This window comes from Felis catus, chromosome A1, assembly GCF_018350175.1.
Source record: "Felis catus isolate Fca126 chromosome A1, F.catus_Fca126_mat1.0, whole genome shotgun sequence".
Classification (NCBI taxonomy): Eukaryota; Metazoa; Chordata; class Mammalia; order Carnivora; family Felidae; genus Felis; species Felis catus.
Window position 1 is genome coordinate 142,866,251 of NC_058368.1, and position 24,265 is coordinate 142,890,515.

Here is a 24,265-nt window from a genome sequence, read left to right on the forward strand (position 1 = left end):
CACCCTGGGGCAGCGGGGCCGGCAGCTCTGCTGGGGGACCCTCCCCCGGGCGAGGGGCGGGTTCCAGAGCTTGGCGCGCTCTCGCGGACCCGGCGGCCGCACAGCCGCGGCGAGATGGCACCGGCCGGAGGCCCCGGGGCCAAAAAGGTGAGTTTCCGGGAGTCGGCGAGGTACTCAGCGCTCCCCGCCGCGGGGCTCCCGGCGCCTGAGTTGAGACCCCACTTCAACCCTTGAATGAGCTCTGCGGCCCTGGCCGGGCACCTGGAGGGCTCTGTGTCTCAGTACACGCGATCGCCACTTGCCCGGGGCGACAATACCGCCTTGGCGTGAGGATTAGATAATTTACTGAGCCCGGACTCGGTGCCCCACACTTCGCGGACTGCGCACAATTATTCCCATTTTTCAGGTGAGGAAACTGAGGCCCAGAAAGGCCACTAGCTCAAGGTCACCCATCTAGTCCAGGGTGGAGCGGGGATTTGAAGTCTAGCTCCGGACTCAGGCGCCGCGCTCACATTTTCTACCCTCAGCCTACCTCAGGTCTTGGGCTCAACTAGCTCCAGAGCTTGGTTCTCTGGCGTTTTGGGAAGGGTAGCAGCCTGGCCCTGCAACTGATGGGCCGGCCTGAAACCAGGGTGCAAGATGCTCCTAGACCCCCACCGCGCAGTGGGGGCGGGTAGAGAAGTGCGCAGGTTAGTGGGGTAGCGGCGCTCTGCCTGCCTTTTCAGTAGGACCGGCTACCTGGTTCCTTCTCTAGGCCTCTTTCCCTCTCTGTTCACCAAGTGTCAGCTTTGTCCCCCCACCCCCCAACGTTTCTTGGTGAGGGGAAGGGGTAACAAAACAAAATTAACTTGCGTCCATGAACTTGGACGCAGAACATCTCCAGGATCCCTCAAAGCAACCCAGCTGTGCCCTGAAACTCAGAGGGGGGAAGGGAGAAGCTATATAGGCATGTAAGTATGCACCACTGATCTTTTTCTCCTAAAAAGTTAGCAACAATCAAGATGCCCAATGATGGTGCGCTCCCTAAATAAAGGTGCATCCACTTAATAAGTTATTAGGCAGCCAATTAAGAAGCTAAGTATGAGAACAAGCAAACTGCTTTGACAATAGTTAAGTTACAAAAGGAGTTATACTATACAGACCGACCCCAACTGTGTAAATATTTATATATGCAGTGAAAGGAAAGAAATAATAATGGTAATAGTTGCATAAGATGTGGAATATGACTTTAACAATTAAAAAAAAATCTTTGGATATGTTTTATAAAAGTAAAATATGGGCACTGAAGTAAATGAGCTTAATAAAAGATAAAGACATTGTGCTGATTTCTTTCTCTAAATTTTCTGTATTACTGTGTTCACCTTTGGCTCACTTTGTAAAAGGTTTTTAAAATATGCTGTCCCTGTTCAATTTCTTCCCAGCCTCTGCTCTTGCAACGCCAAGATTATCGTATGATAACCATGTTAATGTGTACCTGGGAGTTAAAATGTTAGTGGGAAGCAGCTAATCTCACCTCTCCTGTCAGCCAACAGGTACATTTTAAGAATTCGTTTAGTTGCCACAGGGGACACTTCCAATCGCTTCATTAATCCCCAAGAGCAGTCCTAGTGGCAACTTCAGGCATATTGGATCTCTGGCAGCGTCTGGCCGAGGGTGAATGAAGTTGGTCTACTCATCTGTCTGATCAGAGGTGCCCTGAAGCCATACCTTAAATCCAGAAGTCTAGATACTGACATCTGCAACAAGGAACCATAAATGCCTCTCAGAGCTCACTACCAGATCCAAGGCAGATTCACTGCCAAACTGAAAGGGAGGATGCACTGAAAATATAAATGTACTGCAAATTAATTTACATTGCTCTTTATTTTACAGAGTCCCCTGTCATTCTGGAGCTATCTTTAGATCAGCTGGTGTAGTAATTAACTAGGGTGGTAGATAGAGCAGTGAAGGAGAGGCTTAAAGGTGCTCTGAATTCAAGTCTTGATAATATAGCTATTTTGCTAATGGCTTTTTAAGAAAACTGGCAAAATTTAAAATTTTGGACAAACATCTAGATAACAGATCAAAATGGCTTAACTTGTTATCGTGAAGATCACAATCAAAATAGGCACTATAATTTTCTTAAAACCCTAACTAGCTAATTTTCTGTTAAAGAGTGTCATTTTTTTTTCTCTCTCTCTCCTCAGGACTAAACTTTTAGCACATAAGACACAAGTGACAGTTTCAAAAATCTTATCTGTCTGCTGACTCTTGGCATAGTTTGTTAGGTGCTGTTTGAGGTGGTAGGGGTACAGACAAATGAGATTTGTCACCTGAGCCTCAAGCATTTTAAAGCCAAACAGAGGGGACAGGTAAGTAACCAGATACTATAGCTACAGGTGACAGATGCAGGAATGGAGGGTGTTTGACCTGAAGCAGAACACAAAGGAGGAAGTAATCACAAGTAAGAGTCAGACAGGCAAGGCTTTAGTCTGCAGCAGTGGAAGATACAACAGAGTGGGCTGTGGGAGCGAATTGGAGGCCATTTCAATAATCCAGGGACAGTAAGGATGTGGGTACGTATCTAAGAAGTGTTAAATAGATACACTTGGCATAACCCTGAGACAGGTTGAATGTGGTAGGTGAGATACTAACCTATAACACCTAAACTGTATGCCAGTGTTTTTCCCCTCTAGAATTGTTTGGTGTGTACTATTAAATTTGAATCTTAGCTTATAATTGAAGTGTTAGATTTCCAAGATGAGATTTTATACAGATGACTATATCTCTGATTTTCTGTTCTGTATTCCTCTGCAGCATTTCTTTATTACATATATTGTGATGATTTTTTGACCCATCAGCCTTCCTCCGGGTGGGCAGACTTTGAGTTTCTTGAGGGCAGGGGCCTTGTCTTAGTCCAATGTTTATCCCTCTTGCCTGGAACTATACCTGGCATGTGGAAAGTTCGCATGAAAATTTAAAGCTGAAGTCTTTTTTTATGTTTCAAAAGTACAACATTAAAAGAGCAAATTGCATATTTTGGAAGGAATAGAGAACTAGGTAAGAATCATAATAAATATTAACATTTCTTCCACATTCAACTAAAATTCATCTTTAGATATAAAATATGGAAAAAATAACCAGAGTCAAAGCAGTGTTTATGGTTAATATAGCTAACACAGTTTGTATTCCATTTCACTTCCCTCCACACAAAAATGGAGATGCTCTAGATATGGTGGCCTCCACTGCAACTCTTTCTAATGTACCTTCCTGGGCTGCAGATATGGCTGGTTAGAAGGGGCAACTGAAGGCATTTCTCTCCCACTCATGCATTGCTGTGTGTCTAGCTGTAGACAGGGCTGAAGTGAACTGGCCTTGAATTTTCAATAAAAGATTGTATCTTCAGCTAATGCAATCTTTACAAGAGGAGTAGGGGTCACCATGGGAGTGTTTGCAGTTTTCCTATAGGATGGTCAGGGAATGCCTCCCTGAAAAGATGACCCTTGACCAAAGCCCTGAAGGAATGTGATGGTGAGCCATGCAGGTATTTGGGGGAGGCAGGTATTTGGGGAGGCACGTTTTAGACAATGGAAACTGTAAGCCCTTGGAGAACTGCTCTGGGTACAGCCTTTTATTCAAGTATGGGTGGGCCAAACAGAAAAGTGGGATTAGAAAGAGAGTAGATTAGGAATTTAGAAGATCTGAAGTCCACTTTAGCTTTGTAATCTTTCTTAGCTCTGTGATCTTGGACAAATCACTTAGTCTCGTTGAACCTCAGTTTCCTCATTTATAAAATGGGAATAAAAACCATCTGCCCTGCCTAGCTCACAGAGTTGTCGGGAGTACCAAATGAAAACATATATGAACATGTTGGAAAATATAGGGGCATAGTTATGAAACTTTGTGTCCCTTAGGATTATGTTTAGTGGTTTATGCCCAAAAAAGAGACTAGTTTTCTCCCCTAACGTGAGGCCTAACAATCCATGGCTGCTGCAGCTACGCAAAGATGCCGTTAAAACCCTGCGGCTGTGAGTGACAGCAACTGTTAGTGGGCTCCACCTGCCTTAGTGTGTGACTTTCAATGGCAGGGCTGCAGGATGACTGGTATACCTCTAGGGCTTATATTGACATTCTAGTCAGGAAGGAGAAAAAGTGCCAGGATGGAAGAGAGTGCCCATCTATATCAGGAAAGCAAAACTTTGCCGGAAATCTTTAACTGGCTTCTGCCCATGTCTCATTGGCCAGCTCTATGTAATATGCCCACCTCCCCCCAGCGGAAGGGAGCCCGAGAATTTTTTTTTAAGTGTATTTATTTATTTTGAGAGAGAGCAAGATAAAGTGTGAGCCAGGGAGGGGCAGAGAGAGATGGAGAGAGAGAATCCCAAACAGGTTCCATGCTGTCATTGCAGAGCCCAATGCAGGGATCAATCCCACAAACTGTGAGATCATGATCTGAGCAGGAACCGAGAGTCAGACGCCTAACCAACTGAGCCACCCAGGCATCCTGAGAACTTTTTAAATAAATTTTCTTTTAATGTTTGTTTATGTTTGAGAGATAGAGAAAGAGAGAGAGTAGGAGGGGGCAGAGAGAAAGGGAGACACAGAATCCGCAGCAGGCTCCAGGCTCTAAGCTGTCAGCACAGAGCTCAATGTAGGACTCAAACCCACAAACTGCGAGATCATGACCTGAGCTGAAGTCAAACACTTAACCGACTGAGCCACTCAGGCGTGCACTGCCCCTCCGCCAGAGAATTTTTTTTAAGTTGAGGACATTGTCTCCCCAAATGAAATACATTAACAAAGAAGAGAAGAGGAAATACATACTAATTAGGCAACTATCAGTGTCTGCCACAAACATGTTGAGAAAACAGTATATCGCAGAATCAGCACTTTCACTATAATTTGACTCAGTGTAAACATTATTTGAGAAAAAACAGTCACAGCACTTTGCACAACACAAGTACCTGGAATGTCCAGGAAATATAGTATACTCAGTCTTTCTAGAATATTGTTAGACATTGAGGATTTTGACAGAACTGGATCTATACGAACATAGGACCACCTTTCCTAAAATTGGAAACTGCTTTAAGGGAAAAAAAAAAAAAAAAAAAGAGGCATCTTGGGTGATTTTTCTTTCTTTTCTCCAGGGTATTTTGGAACGTCTGGAGAATGGGGAGGTTGTGGTTGGAGATGGCAGCTTTCTCCTAACTCTGGAGAAGAGGGGCTACGTGAAGGCGGGGCTCTGGACTCCAGAAGCCGTGGTGGAATATCCCAATGCAGGTCAGTGTCAGCAGCCCCGACAGCGTTTATCTGGGTGACAGTTTGCTTAAATCTGACTGAGAGAATATAAAGGAATAATTCTCAGTGTTTTCTAAGGACTGTTTCCCTTGCCAGAATCACCAAGATGTAGACGGTGACAGTACATGGCTGAAGCACATAGAATAAAATGTCCTCTCCCACCCCCCCCCCGCCCACCACCACACGCTTGCATCTTCATATATAGGAGGTGTTAAATTATACACCGAAATATTTGTTCCAGGAATATTCACCTTGTGGATAGTCAAGAATTTCCTGAACCTAATGTGTTATGGCTTCACGTTAATCCTTCTGGCTAATTTGCTTATTATACTAGAACCGTGTTTGGTAAAGATGATTAATGGTAACCACCAGATTAACAGAGCATAGAGAGTAGACATTTTGGGTTTGCTGGGGGAGAGGGGTGTGAAGAAATAAATAGTTTCACCTCATCCCCTTAGCTAGAAAAAAACCCCAAAAAACAATGAGTTGGAGGTAGAAACTGGGATGGGATTGGTGAGTAACATCAAACTGGAGCTTTAATTCTGTTTTTACTCTTTATTGAGAGCAAGGTCCTAAATTAAAGGGGAAGATAAAGTGAAAGAATGAAATGGATACAAGCTGGGAATGGAACTTTCAGTTTGCTCTGATTTTATTCATATATGCACGGTGTATCTGAGAAGCCTGGGATCCTGTCCTGGTTCTTCTGCCGACCAGCCGTGTGACCTTGGACAAGTCATTTGACTTTCCCAAGGGTCAGTTTCTTGATCCATGCCACATGAGGGTGTGAGATGGGCTAGTTGTCAGGACTTGTGAGTTAACCGGTGTGAAGGGTCCCACGTGTCCTAAGTCCCTGATGGCATTTGCATTGTTTCATCCAACACCCAGAGTTATGTGGTGGGACCAGGTTTTATTTCTCTGGTGCTTAGCATGAAGTTTTCATCTGGCCCAAGGAAAACTTGTTCTTCATTTTATTTATTTTTTTTTAAGTTTATTTATTTTGAGAAAGAGAGAGCATGTGGTGCAAGCATGTACAAGCAGGGGAGGGGCAAAGAGAGAGGGAGAAACAGAGTCCCAAGTGGGCTTCGTGCTGTCAGCGCAGAGCCCGACGAGGGGCTTGATCTCACGAACCTGGGGTTATGACCTGAGTCAAAATCAAGAGTCAAACACAACCAAATGAGCCACCCAGGTGCCCCTGTTCTTCATTTTAGAAGATTCTTCGGCTAAACCAGAAAGTGTTGAAATAACAAGGATGAAGAGAGAGAAGGAAAGGGTGTTCTGATAGGCCAACAAAAGCTCTCTGATGGCACCTTAGCAGCCGCTTGCTGTTGAATCTGTTTGATGGGGGCACAACCCACATACACTCTGTCCAATTTGAGAATTTCCTCATCCTTTTTTGAGGGCTCCCAGTGCTGACTATAAGTAGACCAGCCACATCCCTCACAACACAGGCAAATGAATAAACCCTCTCTAGACCAAAAGATTGAGGGGGCAGTTGGCCAACCAGGCCTTAATCTCTTCCTGCGACTGCACCAGGCTGTTGAGGCTCATCGACAGGGCAACATGAGGCTGCTCCAAATAGCCCCAGTTTGGTATTGACTTTGCCTTGTTCTGTCCTTGAATTCTACTGACCGTAATCTGCAATCTTTTATAAGTACAAGGTTTGAAATGCGTCTGATTAAAAGAGATGTGAGTGGGTAAGCTACTTTTGCTATAAATGAAAGCTCCTATGGTTTTTATCTTCTTAATTTTAATTCAAAATCTACCTTGTAGTTCGTCAACTTCACATGGAATTCTTGAGAGCAGGATCAAATGTCATGCAGACTTTCACCTTTTCTGCCAGTGAGGACAATATGGAGAGCAAGGTAATTTTGGTGTGGGGGCAGGTGTGAAGGGAGGGAGGAGGAAAGTGTCAGGGATCATCTGTAATAAAAGTAACCTCTTGGGGAGCCTGGGTGGCTCAGTCAGTTGGGTGTCCGACTTCAGCTCAGGTCATGATCTCACGGTCCGTGGGTTCGTGCCCCGCATCGGGCTCTGTGCTGATGGCTTGGAGCCTGGAGCCTGTTTCAGATTCTGTGTCTCCCTCTTTCTCTGACCCTCCCCTGTTCATGCTCTCTCTCTCTCTGTCTCAAAAATAAATAAACATTAAAAAAAAAAAAAGTAACCTCTTGACGGGAAGCTATGGAATTGACCTGATGTGTTACTATACTTTGCTACAAACTCCACACAAAATGTCTATTAAAGAATTAATTATTATGTAAATGAATATATACTAAATAAATGAACTTTTTTCTGCCTCTTTAGCTGGGGTATGTGGGGAGGATAGGACTGGGAAGGAATTAGCCATTGGAAGGACATGGTCATCCTTCTGTGCTATTATTTTATAGATGCCTTTTTCCCTTATTTCACTGTCTTCTCTTCTGACTTGTCCATCTGGAGACAGGATGGTGCTTGGGAATATGGCACTGGCCTAGGAATGAGAAGAATTGGGTTTGATACTCAACTTTGCCATCTATTGGGTGTGTGACTTTGTGCAAGACACTTGACTGCAGGGAGCATTGGTTTTCTCTCTGCAAATAGAGATAATTTATGCTTAAATGCATGGGGTTGTTGAGAAAAGTAGATAAGGAGAAGAATGTGGAAGTATTGTGAGATATTCCATACGTGAAAAGTGTTAATACTTGCAAATGTTCATGCCCATGTATTCAACCAACCAGCATTTCTTGAGTACCTGCTATAGTCCAATCTCTATGCTTGAAACAAAGATGAAAGAAAGCCACAGACCCGATTCCTAAGTGGCTCACAGTCAAGTGAGGGAGGCAAACAAACATTTACCAAGATCCAGTGTGGCAAGTCCAGTCATGGAACTATATGCTCACTGGTAGTAGAGGAGAAGGTACCCAACTCTGCTGGTCTTCCCAACTTGCAGTTTACCCCATACCTTGAACTCGTCTTACTTGCTCATTGCCCCTTTAGTTATTTGTAATATTTTACCTCTAAAACGCCAGGCTCACCATCTGAACTCTTGCTCTCCAACTTCAGTGGGAAGATGTGAACGCCGCTGCCTGTGACCTTGCCAGGGAAGTGGCTGGAAAAGGTGACGCTTTGGTGGCAGGGGGGATCTGCCAGACATCAGCGTACACACACCACAAGGATGAAGCTAGAGTTAAACGACTCTTTCAACGCCAGCTAGATGTTTTTGCCAGGAAAAATGTGGACTTCTTGATTGCCGAGGTAAGGCTCGTGTTTTAGGGAAACGCTATTTTGACAAATACAACTGCATAGTCTTCAGCTTTCAGGAGGGTATTGGATTGCTTTGTGCCCTCGTTTCCTCGGGGTACAGGGTCAAAGGTTTGTTTAAATGCACTGTAATCAAGGCAAACATCCTCTCAGTTGTGTGCTAGGTTCTGTGTGAAGCCAAAGGGCAGACCCAGGACAGGCCTACCTGTAGCCTTCGTGTTCTTTTGGGTGGTTGTAGCAGCTGACTCACAGGGGACCGTGCAATGTTGGGTGAGAAGGGGACGGTGATTCAGGAAGCAGTCTCTCCTGCGGGAGGGGCAGGGCAGGAAGGGGCTGTGTGCGTGAGCTAGAGGCTGTGAGAGCAAAGCTTAGGAGGTAGATGGTTGCTCGGGCTCATGCAGGCCCCACTAACAATACTCAGTACCAAGTAGTTTCGTTGCCCTCCTCTGTTCATGCTGTACTTACCCCAATCCCTCGGCTTTCCCTCAAGCTATGATATGTGAGTGATATTTTGAAGAAAAAAATCAATAAGAATTGATCATTGATTGGACATAAAGGCCCAGAACATTCTTTTCCTTCCACTTCCAAAAATTAAAAAGCCCTCATTCCTGGGGCACCTGGATGGCTCAGCTGGTTGAGCGTCTGACTTCGGCTCAGGTCATGATCTCAAAGTTCATGAGTTCGAGCCCCACATTGGGCTCACTGCTGTCTGCACAGAGCCAACTTTGGATCCCCTCTCTCTGCCCCTGCCTGGCTTGCACTCTCTCTCTCTCTCAAAAATAAATAAACATTAAAAAAAAAAAAAAGCCCTCATTCCCCATTCCCCACCTTTGTTACCATGTAAGGTCAAGCTCTCAACCCAAATCTCTACCCTCAACAAGGACAATAGCCTCCCAACTGCTATTTCCCTAACCACTCTCTGAACCTATTGAAGTCCTTGCTTGGTCAACCTTCCTAAGGCTCAGGGCCAGCCAAGCCTGACAGACACACCTGGCAAGAATCATCTGCAGAGACGGTCACAAACCCCACCTGATAGGTTCTCCAGATGGATGAGGACACCAGTTTGTTTTCCAAGAGCCTCTCTGTGGACTCCCTCTGCCATTCCCCACACACTGATTCTGCAGAATCTCAGTCAAGAAGGAAGAAGACAGGGAGATTTTTGCTGACTTTTCTTCACTTACTTAAGGTCAGCTTTTCAGTGACGGCCCTTAAAGACATTCCTGGGAAGCACCCCTGCAAATGGCCTGGGTTTACCAGACAAGGTGTCTTGTCCACCCTCGGCAAAGAAACTCGGTAGCTATTCCTCCCTGCCCTGTGCCTCAGCGTTCTCACCGGGCAGAAATCATCATGTTTCTCCCTACTTCATGGAGCACTTATGAATGTCTAACTAGAAGTGAATATAAAATCACTTTGAAGTATTAAGCATAATACACTACTCAATTTTTTTTTGGAGATTACCCCAGTTCCATAAAAGAGTTTATTAATAAAATTCCTTCAAAATTATGAATTTAAATACTCAATTATTTTAAAAACCTTTGTGGTTTTTGCTTCTGTTTTTTCCTAACAGTCATCATCTTGCTGAATCAATGATCTCCAAATGAAAATCTATATATTATTGTTAAAGGAATTAAAATGTGTACTTTAGAAAAGCATTCTTTAGGGGTGCCTGGGTGGCTCAGTTGGTTGAGTGTCCAACTCTTGATTTTGGCTCAAGTCACGATCCCAGGGTCATGGGATCGAGTGACATGTTGGACTCTGTGTTGAGCGCAGAGCCTGCTTAGGATTCTCTCTCCAACCCCCCCCCCCCGTTTCTCCCCTGCTCGCATGAGCTCTCTCTCTCTCTCTCTCTCCCTCAAAATAAATAAATAAACTTTTAAAAAAAGTATTCTTTAGTCTGCTAAATACCTGTTCCTAGCAAGTTTTACCACATATATTTATTTATTTTTATAACTATTTGGCAACATTTGCATTCCACCTTTCAAAATCTGCTTTACATTTGGACCAATAGAAATGGTGAAATTTCTCTTAGTATTTTGAGCATGCCGAAGAAGCCATGTGGGCTGTGGAAGTCTTAAAAGCGTTGGGTAAACCTGTGGCAGCTACCATGTGCATAGGCCCAGACGGAGACATGCATGGTGTATCACCTGGAGAATGTGCCGTTAAGCTGGTGAAGGCAGGTAATCTGGATGCATCGTGTGATTAGCAGTTCAGCTATTGTTTATAAAATTTAACAAAGGTTGCTTAATATTGTGAGAGCAGTTCATTGCTAACAGAATTAACTGGAATTGGTTTCCTTATTTGTAAAACTTGGGCGGTGGAGAAGGATAGCTAATTTCTAAGGCAATTTCCAACAACTGAAAAATAAAATAAATAAAATATATAAGTCCTTTATTTCTTTGCCTAGGGGCTGCGATTGTGGGCGTGAACTGCCGATTTGGACCCAGCACCAGCTTGAAGACGATGAAACTCATGAAGGCGGGCCTACAGGCTGCAGGGTCGAAGGCGCATCTGATGGTGCAGTCCCTAGGCTTCCATACACCGGACTGTGGCAAAGGAGGGTTTGTGGATCTCCCAGAATATCCCTTTGGTAAGCCCAGCCACATATTAGAGGTCCTTGTGTTTTCCTGTGCTGACAACATGGAAACGGCTATAATAAATAGCTATGGTACGGTTTTACAAATAGAGACCGCATTAAGACAAAAACGTTCAATGTTAATGAAAAATGAGCAGAATCTAAAGTTCGTGATTTTCGGGGCGCCTGGGTGGCGCAGTCAGTTACGCGTCCGACTTCAGCCAGGTCACGATCTTGCGGTCCGTGAGTTCGAGCCCCGCGTCAGGCTCTGGGCTGATGGCTCAGAGCCTGGAGCCTGTTTCCGATTCTGTGTCTCCCTCTCTCTCTGCCCCTCCCCCGTTCATACTCTGTCTCTCTCTGTCCCAAAAATAAATAAACGTTGGAAAAAAAAATTAAAAAAATAAAATAAAATAAAATAAAGTTCGTGATTTTCTAATTGTAAAAAATGCCCATCAGAGCACCTGTGATTTGAATACAAGGACAGTAACAGCAATGCTGTGATGGTTGTGTTGCAGGACTGGAGCCCAGAGCTGCAACCAGATGGGATATTCAGAAATATGCCAGAGAGGCCTACAAACTCGGGGTCAGGTACATTGGCGGGTGCTGTGGATTTGAACCCTACCACATCAGGGCGATTGCAGAGGAGCTGGCCCCAGAAAGGGGCTTTTGGCCTCCTGCTTCTGACAAACATGGGAGTTGGGGAAGCAGTCTCAATATGCACACCAAGCCCTGGATTAGAGCCAGGTAGGAATTTTCTAATTGACATTACTATTTTGCTCGAATCTCATTTTATTTATTGTTATAAACACTATGCATGCAATAAAAATTGAAAAAATATACAAGTATATAAAATTAAAACTAGAGGCTCCTGGGTGGCTCAGTCAGTTGAGCATCTGACGTCAGCTCAGGTCATGATCTCACAGGTTTGTGACTTTGTGCCCCATGTTGGGCTCTCTGCTGTCAGCATGGAGTCTGCTTCAGATCCTCTGTCTCCCTCCCTTGTGTTTTGAAATCTTATACCTTATTTCTGGTTTAGCAATTTTAAGCTGTAATTACTGCTAACCCTTTAAAAAACTGAGGCATTTAAATCACAAAATATTCCCCTTTTCTTCCTGATCTACTTTTCCCAATTTTGATGTATTACATTTTTATTTCTTCTTTTGGTTACCTTTATAAATTTGAATTTTCTATTTAGCCATCTATTTCTTAATCCGTTGCTATAAAGCAGTATCTCTTAATTCCACTTTGTAAAACAAGAATTAACTCGGGGCACCTGGGTGGCTCAGTTGGTTGAGCATCCAACTTAGGCTCAGGTCATGATCTCATGGTTTGTGACTTTGAGCCCCGCATCGGGCTCTGTGCTGACAGCTCAGAGCCTGGAGCCTGCTTCAGATTCTATGTCTCTCTTGCTCTTTGCCCCTCCCCAGCTCATGCTCCATCTCTCCCTCTCTCAAAAATAAATAAACATTAAAAAAAAAATTTTTTTTAACAATTAACTCTTTCTGCTCCCCTCTACTCTCTCTCCCTCATCTACCGCTTGGTTTCTTTAAGGTGTTCCATGACAGTTACATCATTGAGTTCTGCTCGATTGAGTTCTGCCGTAAAGCTGGGTGCCTGGGTGGCTCTGTCGGTTAAGTGTCCAATGTCACTCAGGTCATGATCTCATGGTTCATGAGTTTGAGGCCTGTGCCAAGCTCTGCACTGGCGATGAGGAGCCTGCTTGGGATTCTCTCTCTCTTGCTCTCTCTCTCTGCCCCTTCCCCACTTGCACTCTCTCTATATCTCAAAATAAATAAACTTTAAAAAAAATGTAAATCTAGTAAATAACATTTACACTATTATTGTAATTGTCATACTAAACAAACAGGATTCATGAAATGTAATAATCAGAGTGCAACTTTATTTTTGTCTCCCTCTGTCTCTTTAAACCTGCTCATTGGGTGAATTCTTTTCTCTGTCCCTATTTAAAAATATGGACATGCCCCAGGACTTTGTTGGGTAGTCTTAGGCAATAGAAAGCCCTGCGACCACTTTATTTAGCAAACACAGTCTTAATTCAGTAATTAAAGTGTACAGTTCCATGTAAAATCAAAACTTGGAACACATAAAGCTTACATCTCCTCCTGTTTTCCATCCATTGCCTTCAATAGGCAGGAAACTAGGGAAAGTCAGGCTGGTCCTTCTCTTTCTCTCTTAGGCTTTCAATCCTCCCTTTCCGTCTTGCTAACCATGATTCCTGACCTCTTCAGATTGAAAGGGAGAAGAGAGAGGATGGAAAGGGGACTTAACTGTTCCTCCTTGCCCAACAGCCTAACAGGAAGACTGTATTTTCTGGGCCTGGCAGGTCTTCCTGAGCACTGCCATGGTTCCTCACAGCCTTCCCCTGGGATGCCACAGGCATCGCTTTCTCTCACTGCCACTTCCCCCTTCAGATCCTGGCTTTTTCAGCAGGTCACTCCAAATAACACCCTGTTTCAGAGGTTTCATCGTCCTTCCTGGTGATTCTAAATACCTCCGGATTTTGAACACCTCCAGGCTGGCTCTCTTTCACTTGGGGGCCACAACCGACTAGAGGACCTTTCACTCTTCCCTCATGTAAACAAACTATGAGAGTGTGGTCTGATCCCAACTTAATGGCATCCTCTTTGCTCTCAATCAGAGAAGCTGACCCTTTGGTCTGTGAGCTAGATTGTCCAGGGTAGACTCAGGTGAGCCATGGGACTGGCTCTTGGCCACCTCCTTTGAAACTTCTGCAGAGTGTCTGTCTTATGACCTTGATACCTCATGTCTGCCATATCTTGGTGCTGCCAATAAGATTTCCAGTCTAATATCCTGATACATTAATGATTTTCTAAATGTTCTCTTAGAACCAAGACATAAGCATGGAACTATGGAGAAAGAGAAATAATTCTGTTTTAAGACACTTGAGGGGCGCCTGGGTGGCTCAGTCGGTTGGGTGGCCGACTTCGGCTCAGGTCATGATCTCACGGTCCGTGAGTTCGAGCCCCGCGTCGGGCTCTGTGCTGACAGCTCAGAGCCTGGAGCCTGTTTCAGACTCTGTGTCTCCCTCTCTCTGCCCCTCCCCCGTTCATGCTCTGTCTCTTTCTGTCTCAAAAATAAATAAACGTAAAAAAAAAATTTTTTTTTAAAGACACTTGAGCCTCTTGTGGGAGAATGTTCCAAGCATCAAGCTCAAATCAATTCCCTTCTGTCATATTTCATTTCATCTGTAGTCCACATGTATGCCGTATCTTAATTTGTTTCATACTTAGACTGTGACTTTCTTTGTACAACATTTGGTGTTCTAGGAACTTCTAATTAACTTCCTTTGTCATCCTTGAAAGATGAATAACAGGCCTTTACTTTCTCTAAGGTCTAACAACTTCTAAATTATACTATTTGTTATAAATTTTTACAAATCATGCTTTTTTGTCAATGCACTTTGTTATTGAAGACATTTTTCTGAGGACCTCTTGAATGACTGTTGTGTTATGAATCACTGCATCTCTGACTCTCTCTCGTCTATCTCTATACAATGCCATCCCGTTTCCCTCTTTTAGAAACCAAACTCTCTGCTGTCTCCTCGTCTTTCTTCAGTGCTGTTATGTATTTAACCCATTTTTTATTTCTTTATGCATTTCAGCGGGATTTTTTTTAATGTTTATTTATTTATTTATTTATTTATTTATTTATTTATTTGAGAGAGAGAGTATGTGTGTGCATGCGCGAGCAGGGGAGGGGCAGAGAGCAAGGGAGAGAGAGAATCCCAAGAAGGCTCCACACTGTCAGTGCAGAGCCCAATGCAGGGCTCGATCTCACAAACCATGAGATCATGACCTGAGCTGAAATCCAGAGTTGGCCACGTAACTGACTGAGCCACCCAGGCGCCCCTTCAGTGGGATTTAGAACACTCTTCATTTTTTACCTGAAACAACATCCCTAACGTAAATTTATTTAGATTGTAAAAGCAGGCAAGAAATCATTTAGCCAAACATTTCTTCTGGGAGATATGGATGCTTATCAGAGAAAATTGATTTTATAGGTATCATACTTAGGACAAAGTAATACAAATATAATTAAAAGATGAGGAGAGCAAACTTTGGCGATGATTAAAATAGTTCAAATAAGTGAGATATGGCTTTAATTATTATCTAGGGATCCTTAAAATTCATTACCAGGTAAAGAGAAAACATTTTTCTGTAGAACAAAGCCAGACATTCCTTGTACCTTGAACTCCCAAACATACTGATGTTCACAACAATTTGTGATTACACCAAAACCCATAGACATCCCAGATTTCTGACATTTTCATCATCCAAAAAATGTCAATATATTCATTGCTTTGTAAATAAAGTGGAAAAAACTGTATAAATATATTTACTACAAAGGTCTGTGACCAGGAACCTTTGTACACTTCTTTCTTTGTCTAAAAACAAGAACAAATATTAACAAAATAATTTGTATTCAGTTTCTGGTTACTTTTGAAGACTTACACTGTGTTTTTACATTAAAAACCAGCTTCGGGGCACCTGGGTGGCTCAGCCAATTAAGTGGCCGACTCTTAATTTCAGCTCAAGTCATGGGTTGGAGCTCTTAATTTCAGCTCAGCTCACACTTCATGGGTTGGAGCCCTGCATCAGGCTCTGCACTGACCATGTGAAGCCTGCTTACAACTCTCTCCCTCTCTCTCCCTGCCCCTCTCCTGCTTGTGCGCTCTCTCTCTCTCTCTCTCTCTCTCTCTCTCTCTCTCTCACACACACACACACACACACACACACACACACACACAAAATAACCATTTTTTTAAAACCCCGTCTTCATATATTTGTCATTATATAAAAATATTGAATAGAGCTAGAAGGACCCTGCTAGAAATTTCAGAATACATGTAGTTCACCAAAACATGTAAAATTTAAACACATATTCTTCTTCTGAGAGGTGGTGTGAAACCCAGTGATTGTTTTTGATAGAAATGTGAGAAGAGCATTGATGGACATAGTTTTTCAGTCTGTGTGTTGAAACTGAAGTTCTGCCTGATCATCTACCAAACCTATGTGTATTTGGCAAATACATACATGCATATGTACTAATTTATTTTATATTCACATATATATATATAAATATATATATATATTAGACTTATGAAACAGGTATGCATTTTTTAATTATTTTTTTTAAACACAGGGCCAGAAGGGAGTATTGGGAAAATCTGCTGCCAGCTTCGGGCAGACCTTTCTGTCCTTCACTGTCACAGCCGGACGTCTAAGGAGTAGTGCTGTTTCAGAATAACAGAACGGAAGGAAGTCCCCCTCCACCCCCGTCTGGAACTCTTCCCCGCCTTTACCCCCAGCCCACCTTGCTGTCTCCAGTTGCTGAACAGCTAATGTGCTGCTGGCCCTTCGGTTCCATCCAACATACACATCTTATGCTCCCACTGTGGACAGACACCCAGCTGGATGCTGCAGCAGATGCAGAGGTGATGGGAAAGGGCCTCTGCATAGAGGTCCTCCGGCTCCTTACTGTTCAGTAATGCTGTGCTACATTCTTTGGAAGGTCATCAAGAATAGCAACACGTGGTGCACCTGAGTCGTTCAGTCAGCTAAGCATCTGGTTTTGGCTCTCATGGTTCTTGAGTTCGAGCCCCACATCGGGCTCTCTGCTGTCAGTGCAGAGCCCGCTTCAGATCTTCTGCCCCTCTCAAGTGTCTGTCCCTACTCCACTTGGGTTCTTTCTATTTCAAAAATAAACGTTAAAAAAAGAATAATAGCGAAACTTGTTTTTAGGGTGAATTTGAGATTTTAAAATAACCAGAAGTCACTGAACACCAAACCTAGTGATTCATTCAGGCAATCAAGCTAGGTGTTTGAGGAAGATGGAACAATGAGTCTGCTTCTCTTACATGATTTGTATGATGGCTCCAAGGGCAATCCCAAGGAAGAGAAGCAAAAAATGTTTTGAGCAATGGCAGGGTTATTGAAGTAAGTGATTACTTTCAAAAATGATTTTACTTACGCCTGGGTGGCGCAGTCTGTTAAGCGTCCGACTTCAGCCAGGTCACGATCTCGCGGTCCGTGAGTTCGAGCCCCGCGTCAGGCTCTGGGCTGATGGCTCAGAGCCTGGAGCCTGTTTCTGATTCTGTGTCTCCTCTCTCTCTGCCCCTTCCCCGTTCATGCTCTCTCTCTGTCCCAAAAATAAATAAACGTTGAAAAAAAAAATAAAAAAAAAAATGATTTTACTTAAAGGTGTTAGGTCCTTAAAAACAAAAAAGGTGTTAGGATCTAGAATGTTCTTAAATGTGTCTTTATGATCACAAACAGCTAAATTATAAATTACTTAAAGACAAGGACAATTTGCTGTGCTTCATATATTTTTCCTTAAAGTATTTAGCACTGTGCTAGGCATAATAATAGATGCTCAATGAAATTCTTATTTTTGATTGTTAAAATGAGTAAAAATAAATCAACGGTTTTAGAAGACTTTTGAGAAAATCTGTTCTAATCTATCTTGGTCTAATATTTTCTTGACTTATGTTTGTGTTAGTTGCCATGTGCCAATATCTCTCTGCTTTTTCCAAAACAATGTATCAATTTGTGACAATTAGTAAAATTAAAAATAATGTACCTGTGATAGTGTTTGAATATTTAAAACATCATGGACATTCTTTGGAAAATAATAGCAAACATTTATTCCTTATTATGTTCCAGGCTATTGCTTCACTCTTGTTCTCACACTTTATCTATCTATCTATCTGTCTGTCTATCCATTCATCCACATTCATTTGTCCTTTACAGGGATTAAATAATGAGATCGTGGTTTTAACGCAGTAATTTATGTAGGAGGAAACTAGAGCTAAGTTAACTTGCCTGAGGTCACACAGTTAGTAAACGACAGAACTGGGATTTGAACCTACATGTGTGTCTCTGGAATCCATGTTCACAACTACTATACTTCACAACCTCTATCACGTGCACGGTGGCTGCTTTTATCAGATTTTTATCCAAATTTTTCTGTTGTGAAGTTTCATGTATTTTTATCAGCTTTGCTTAATATGAATCAGCCTTTCAATCCTATTTCTGTAAAGTAGATAACCTGGAACTCATTAAAATGTTGCCATTCTAGGGCACCTGGATGGCTCAGTGAGTTAGCATCTAACTTCAGCTCAGATCATGATCTCATAGTTGGTGAGTTCGAGCTCCACATCAGGCTCTCTGCTGTCAGTCTGGAGCCTGCTTGGGACCTTCTGTCCCCCCTCTCTCTCTCTGTGCCTCCCCTGCTCCCACTCTCTCCTTCTATAAATAAATAAATAAAATGTTGCCACTCTACCCATAATACATAACCCCAGCATGCTGAAAATTAAAAGGTGAACCACTTACCATCATCTCAAGGCCTTGGGGTTCCTTGAGGATGACTAATAAAAATCACTAAATATGTGCCTGAATATTTTGCTGGCATCCCCAACCAGGACCAGCCAGTCTCTGTTTGGACTTTTCCAGTAGTAACTCACTACCATGCAAGATCACATATTCTTTCTTAAGATATATATTTCATTCTTTGGAAATTATTGTATTCATTAACCAGAAACCTACTTATCAACAACTTTTGCCTGTTTGTCCACATGTTAGTCTCTGGGCACCCATAAACAAATGGGTGGTTTCTTCCATGTGATAGCTCTTCAAAAATTTAAAGGTAAGTGTCATGCTTCCCTACACTTACTCCTCCTCATTTCCTCCAACCAAAGGCATAGACTTGTAAGATGTGCCTTGCCATACTAGCACTGCGATAGTGGACAGTTAACTTTTCTGTCTTAATTTCCTCCTCTGTTAAATGAGGATAACAATAGAACCATCCTCATTGGAGTACTATGAGGACTGAGTGAACAGTTAGGATTGAGATAGTTAGGAACAGTGTCTGGAATATAGTAAGCACTCAGTGTACATTGTGTAGTGTAATATAATTACGTGACTTTGTTTCCAATCCCTTCATCCTCATTGTGACTCTCTTCTGGCCACACTCCAGCATCAAAGCCTCTGCACAAATTTAGTGCCTGGTCCTGAACACCACACTCCAGGAGTGGATGCTTGGACAACAGCTTGTTTGACAGATGAAGTTTATGTGAAAAGGAAAGTGGATGGCATCGGGCAAAAAGCAAGAACTGAGAGGCTACATCTGGAAGGGGAGCTATCTTTCACTGTAAGCCCCTTCCTTGGGTCTACACCCGTACAATTAAAACCTTTGTTTTGTTTCAGGCCATATGGTTTAGAAGCAATGTAACAAATAAACATGAATTATATATGGTAGGTGGTAAAGAGGTGACATTAAACCTGGGTCCCTCAGTCTGTAACAACTAAAAATCACTTAAGGACCATATATGCTAAGAGCAGTCCATTTAGGCTTTTAGGAAGAGGAAAGTCATTCATCTACTTTGCAGATTAATAACTGTGGTCTGTAGACCAAATATACATAAATACGAATAAATCTACACGTGCTTATAAAGAGAAAGACACAATATTGTCAAAGGCATAGTTGTTCTAAATTGATTAATAAATGCCATATAATCCCAGTGAAAAATATCATCAGGATTGAGGGGAAATAGACATGCAAACTCTCAGGTTCATATCAGGGGGAAAAAATAGGGGTTATGGGAAAATTAGAAAAAGATAGGTAGTGAGGAAGGTGTAGCCTCGCCAAATAATCGCTATATGTAACATAGCTGGATATGTGCATTAAAAAAAATAAAGATCTGGGGTGCCTGAGTGGCTCATTTGGTTAAGCACCTGACTCTTGATTTCAGCTCAGGTCATGATCTCATGGTTTGTGAGTTCAAGCTCTGCATCAGGCTCTGTGCTGACAGCATGGGATTCTGTCTCTCCCTCTCTCTGCTCCCCTCTGCTCACGCTCGCTCTCTCTCTCAAAAATAAATAATTTTTTTTTTAAAAAAAAGACCAATGGAAGTTAATGTATGATAAAGAGGGCATTTCAGGTCAGTGAGGAAAAGCTGGATTGTTTAGTAATGATGGATATTTGGTCAATCATATGGAAAGAAAAAGTTGGGACTCTTAAAACAAGTTCATGCTTGATCTACATTTTAAACATAAATCCATAAAAGAAGAAAAACATAAATTTTACCAAACAAAACATTTAAATGCATGCACAAAACTCAAAATACTTTATAAACAAAGATGAAGTCAAATGGGAATAATGTGTAACAAGGATTAATAACTGCTATTCCAGGACTGGGTCTTGAACTGTCTTAGTTCAACCCTCTCCCCATGCATGCAGATAACGTGAAGGTGGGGCTCACCTATGAGACTGGCATCCAGAACTCCATTTCACCGCATTTTCTTGCACTTGCAAGAATTATGAGATGGAGATGTATGCAGCTGGGGGCCTAGCAAAGCCTTGGGGTCAGCACTAGCATCATCACCATTGCTTGACAATCACTATTCCAGTGTAGGATAGGATATGTGAATCAGCTGCCCCAGGAAGCACAGTGCACCTGGTAGAGGTGAGGTTCCAGGCAGTGGGTCTGCAGGCACTGGCCGAGGGTTCAGACAGCTCTGAACGTTGACACATTACCTCATAACGTGGTACCTGGCAGGACCAACTTGACTCTTCCTTCCCCAGGCAGCAGACCCTCTCCCTTGCTGGGCAACTTGTGGGGATCAATTCTCAGCTCCTGCCCTGCCCACTTGCTCATCATATGGCCTCCTCCCCATTTCCCTCAATGCCCACACATTATAAGGTTTTCAGAGAAACGCTTTTTTCCTCTTGCTCTATGGGTTATAATAGGACTGTAGACCAAAATCAAGAGAAAAATGAGGTTCATTTTCCTAAAAGACATCTTTATTGAAGGTAGGAAAATATGTGCCTCATATCTTTGCAGTGCAGGAAAAGGGAAGGGGGTAATAAATTTACAGATTAAAGCAATCTGAATGCTAATATCCTGCCACAAATATTGCATACATTAGATAAACTAGGCGAGAATTTCCTTACCCTGTAGATTAGGAAATACATTTCCTTCACCTATGAAATGTTGACGAAGATATACAACACATTCAAAATTAGATAAATGCATATTAAAACAATGAAATATCTTTGTCTACTTCCCATTGGTAAAAAACAAAAAATTGATAATACCTTCTGGTTATGAGGGCATAGTGAAAAAGACACTACCACACATATGCTTTTTGTAGAAGTGTAAACTGATACAAACTGTTTGAAAAGATTGACCACGTCTATTAAAATTTAGAATTCACATACTCTTGGGGCACCTGGGTGTCTCAGTTGATTGAGTGTCTGACTTGGGCTCAGGTCATGATCTCATGGTTCGTGGGTTTAAGCCTCACATCAGGCTTGCTGCTGTCAGTGTGGAACTGTAATGGGACTGAGGTTCATACAGAGAGTCGTGACACCGAGGCTTTTCTTTCCAGAAAGCAACTTTATTTGTACCAGCACAGGCTCAGTGGGTTTGTACCCAAAAAACTGAGCCCCAAGCTTGGAGCGGGGGGGGGGGGGGGGGGGGGCGGTATATGTAACCTTTTATACAATTTCTACCTCTTTGTCCCCTGTACATGGTAACATAGAGACATACAGTCTGATTGGGCAATTTATGTTACAGAGTTATGAGGAATGTCACATATGCACATATAGCCAGATTGCCCTCCCCTGTCTTGAGGTTTTCACCACATTCCCTAAGGCAGGGCTCTACCATAGAACCTGCTTGGGATTCTCTCTCTCTCTCTCTCTCTCTCTCTCTCTCTCTGCCCTCCCCAGCTCATGCTGTCTCTCTCAAAAGTAAAATAAACATTAAAAAAAAAAGGCAAAGAATTCATGCACTCTTAAACAAGCAATGTCATTTCTGGGAATGTAACCTATATTTATTTTCTTATTTGTGCAAAAGTGCATATCTGGAGATTACCAAAATGTCCATAATGAAACATTAGTTGAGTGAATTAAGGAACATCTACAGGACAATAAACCATGGAGCCATTAAAAGAATGAGCTAAGTCAACATGTACTGAAATGGAAAGATCTCCTATATATACTATTAAATGAAAGTGTGCTCCTATTGTGTTTGTGGAGCATATTTCCAGGAGGAATGCTTCCCTCCTATGAAAAGGAGACTAGGGGCTGAAACTGTTGCCAGGTGAACTGGGGAGATGCCAGGTGTCATCACAAGAAAGAATTCAAGGACAGACACGCAACACAAAGTCTGTGAAAGCAAAAGTACACTCTTAAGATGTGAGTGGAGAACTCAAGAAAGAGAGAACTCCTGCCTTGGGGGTTGGGTTTCTATCTTTCACTGACAGTCTTTAACTAAGGGATGAAATATTCATTACCTGGGGCAGGGATTTCTTGGAAGCAGGGGTGTCTTTTCTTTCCTTACTTTCCTTTCTTTCCTGTCATGGCACCCACCATCTTGGGCCTGTCTGGCTTGATCTGGCTTCTTGTGGAGTGCTGCCAGGACAGAGCTCTGACTTTCCCAATAGCTGCCCATGACTTCCTCTTTGGTAGCCCCCGGGGAACCTTTTAGAACCTAACCTACTGCCTACCCTAACAAAACTATGGTGTAGTAGGAAGACTTCCCTTTCTCTGATACTTTTTTTTAGTATCTTAATGCGTTAATAAAGGTAGTTATTTTCAAAAAAATTAATTAACTTTAAACTTTGTATTGAGGTGCCTGGGTGCCTCAGTCAGTCCAACTGGCCAACTCAGTTTCAGCTCAGGTCATGATCTCAAGGTTTGTGAGTTTGAGCCCCGTGTAGGGCTCCATGCTGCCAGTGCAGAGCCAGTTTGGGATTCTCTATCTCTCTCTCTCTCTGCCATGCTCTCTCCCTTTCTCTCAAAAATAAATAAATAAATAAACTTAAAAAGAGAAAAACTAACAAAATTTATATCAAGATTTCTAATTGCAAGAGGATAAATTATGATAGGAAAAATATAGGATAAAATAGGCAGAGAGGGAAAAGTTAGGACCTGAGGTTCCCGGGTGGGGAAAAACATTTTAGGACAATGCTGGGAGCATCTGACCACAGCAAAACCCCCAGGGCGTAAGTTTCCTCTTAAGAATTTAACGGACACCAACTCCCCCTCAGGTTTCCCTCAGGAATTTGACAAAAGACCTATCTTTAGTTAGACCATAAAACATATGACCCACAAGGACCGATTTGGCCATAAACCATGCCTCATACAACGGAAATGAGCCAATCAAAAAGAAATGACTAGGCATTTAGAGTTACCTAGACAATAAGGATAGGACGTGAGAAGACACAGGGGAGAAGGAATAAGGGGGAAGGGAAGGGAGGTGCCAACCAAAACCTTAAAAAAGAAAATCCTTTGCCTTTTGTCCTGGGCATTAACTTTTTTTTTTTTAATTTTTTTTTTTTAACATTTATTTATTTTTGAGACAGGGAGAGACAGCATGAACGGGGGAGGGTCAGAGAGGGAGGGAGACACAGAATTTGAAACAGGCTGCAGGCTCTGAGCTATCAGCACAGAGCCTGATGCAGGGCTTGAACTCACGGACCTCGAGATCATGACCTGAGCCGAAGTCAGATGCTTAACCGACTGAGCCACCCAGGCACCCCCTGGGCATTAACTCTCAAACACCCCCTCTCAGTAAAGAGAGCTGTCATGCTACTCCTACTTTCTAATCTTATACTCCAATAAACTTTTGCCTGCTGCTCATTTTATTCTGTTTACCTCTTCGTTCTTCAAAGTGGTGGGACAACAAACTCCGGGTATTGAGGTAAAGAGTCCTGCAACAAGATCATCAGACATCAGGAATTTCCTGTTGTGACACAGAATTAGAAACACTGCATCATCAGTGATGGTATAGCAGCCAAAAGTCCCTGAGTAGAATCTAAACAAGTCTTTAGATTTCACTTTCAGTTCAGAGGGAATACAAGTGACACAGGAATAAGGTAAATAACACCAGAAGGAAACAATCAGGTGAATCATATATGCTACAGGAGAGCTGGTCTGGTCTATTCCACCAGTCAGTACTGAGGGGGTTCTGGAGTGATGGTGGGGTCCAGAGCCAATGCCCAAGAATTCTTTAGACATCTTTGGTGCAAAAAAGGTGATTTTATTAAAGCCTAGGGACGGGACCTGTGGGCAGGAAGAGCTGCCCCAGACCATGAAGAGAGACTGATTATACACTTGGGAGTTTGGAGGAGG

The 24,265-nt window shown here is 42.7% G+C and overlaps 1 protein-coding gene across 8 annotated transcripts; it reads left to right on the plus strand.

The window, feature by feature from the left end:
• The first annotated feature begins 9 nt into the window (after nucleotides 1–9).
• Nucleotides 10–16,893, plus strand: BHMT2 (betaine--homocysteine S-methyltransferase 2). Of its 8 annotated transcripts, none has more exons than XM_019835898.3 (9): nucleotides 10–147; nucleotides 1,422–1,532; nucleotides 5,127–5,259; nucleotides 7,048–7,139; nucleotides 8,317–8,508; nucleotides 10,544–10,691; nucleotides 10,919–11,101; nucleotides 11,602–11,830; nucleotides 16,271–16,893. In XM_019835898.3, the coding sequence occupies exons 4-9, from the start codon at nucleotides 7,062–7,064 to the stop codon at nucleotides 16,350–16,352; spliced, it is 912 nt and encodes a 303-aa protein (XP_019691457.1). In that variant the 5' UTR covers nucleotides 10–147; nucleotides 1,422–1,532; nucleotides 5,127–5,259; nucleotides 7,048–7,061; the 3' UTR covers nucleotides 16,353–16,893. The 8 variants fall into 8 exon arrangements, with proteins under 8 accessions (XP_019691457.1, XP_003981148.1, XP_019691468.1 ...); XM_019835891.3 differs by lacking the exon at nucleotides 10–147 and adding an exon at nucleotides 251–406; XM_045062529.1 differs by lacking the exon at nucleotides 10–147 and adding an exon at nucleotides 439–950.
• The last annotated feature ends 7,372 nt before the right edge of the window (nucleotides 16,894–24,265 follow it).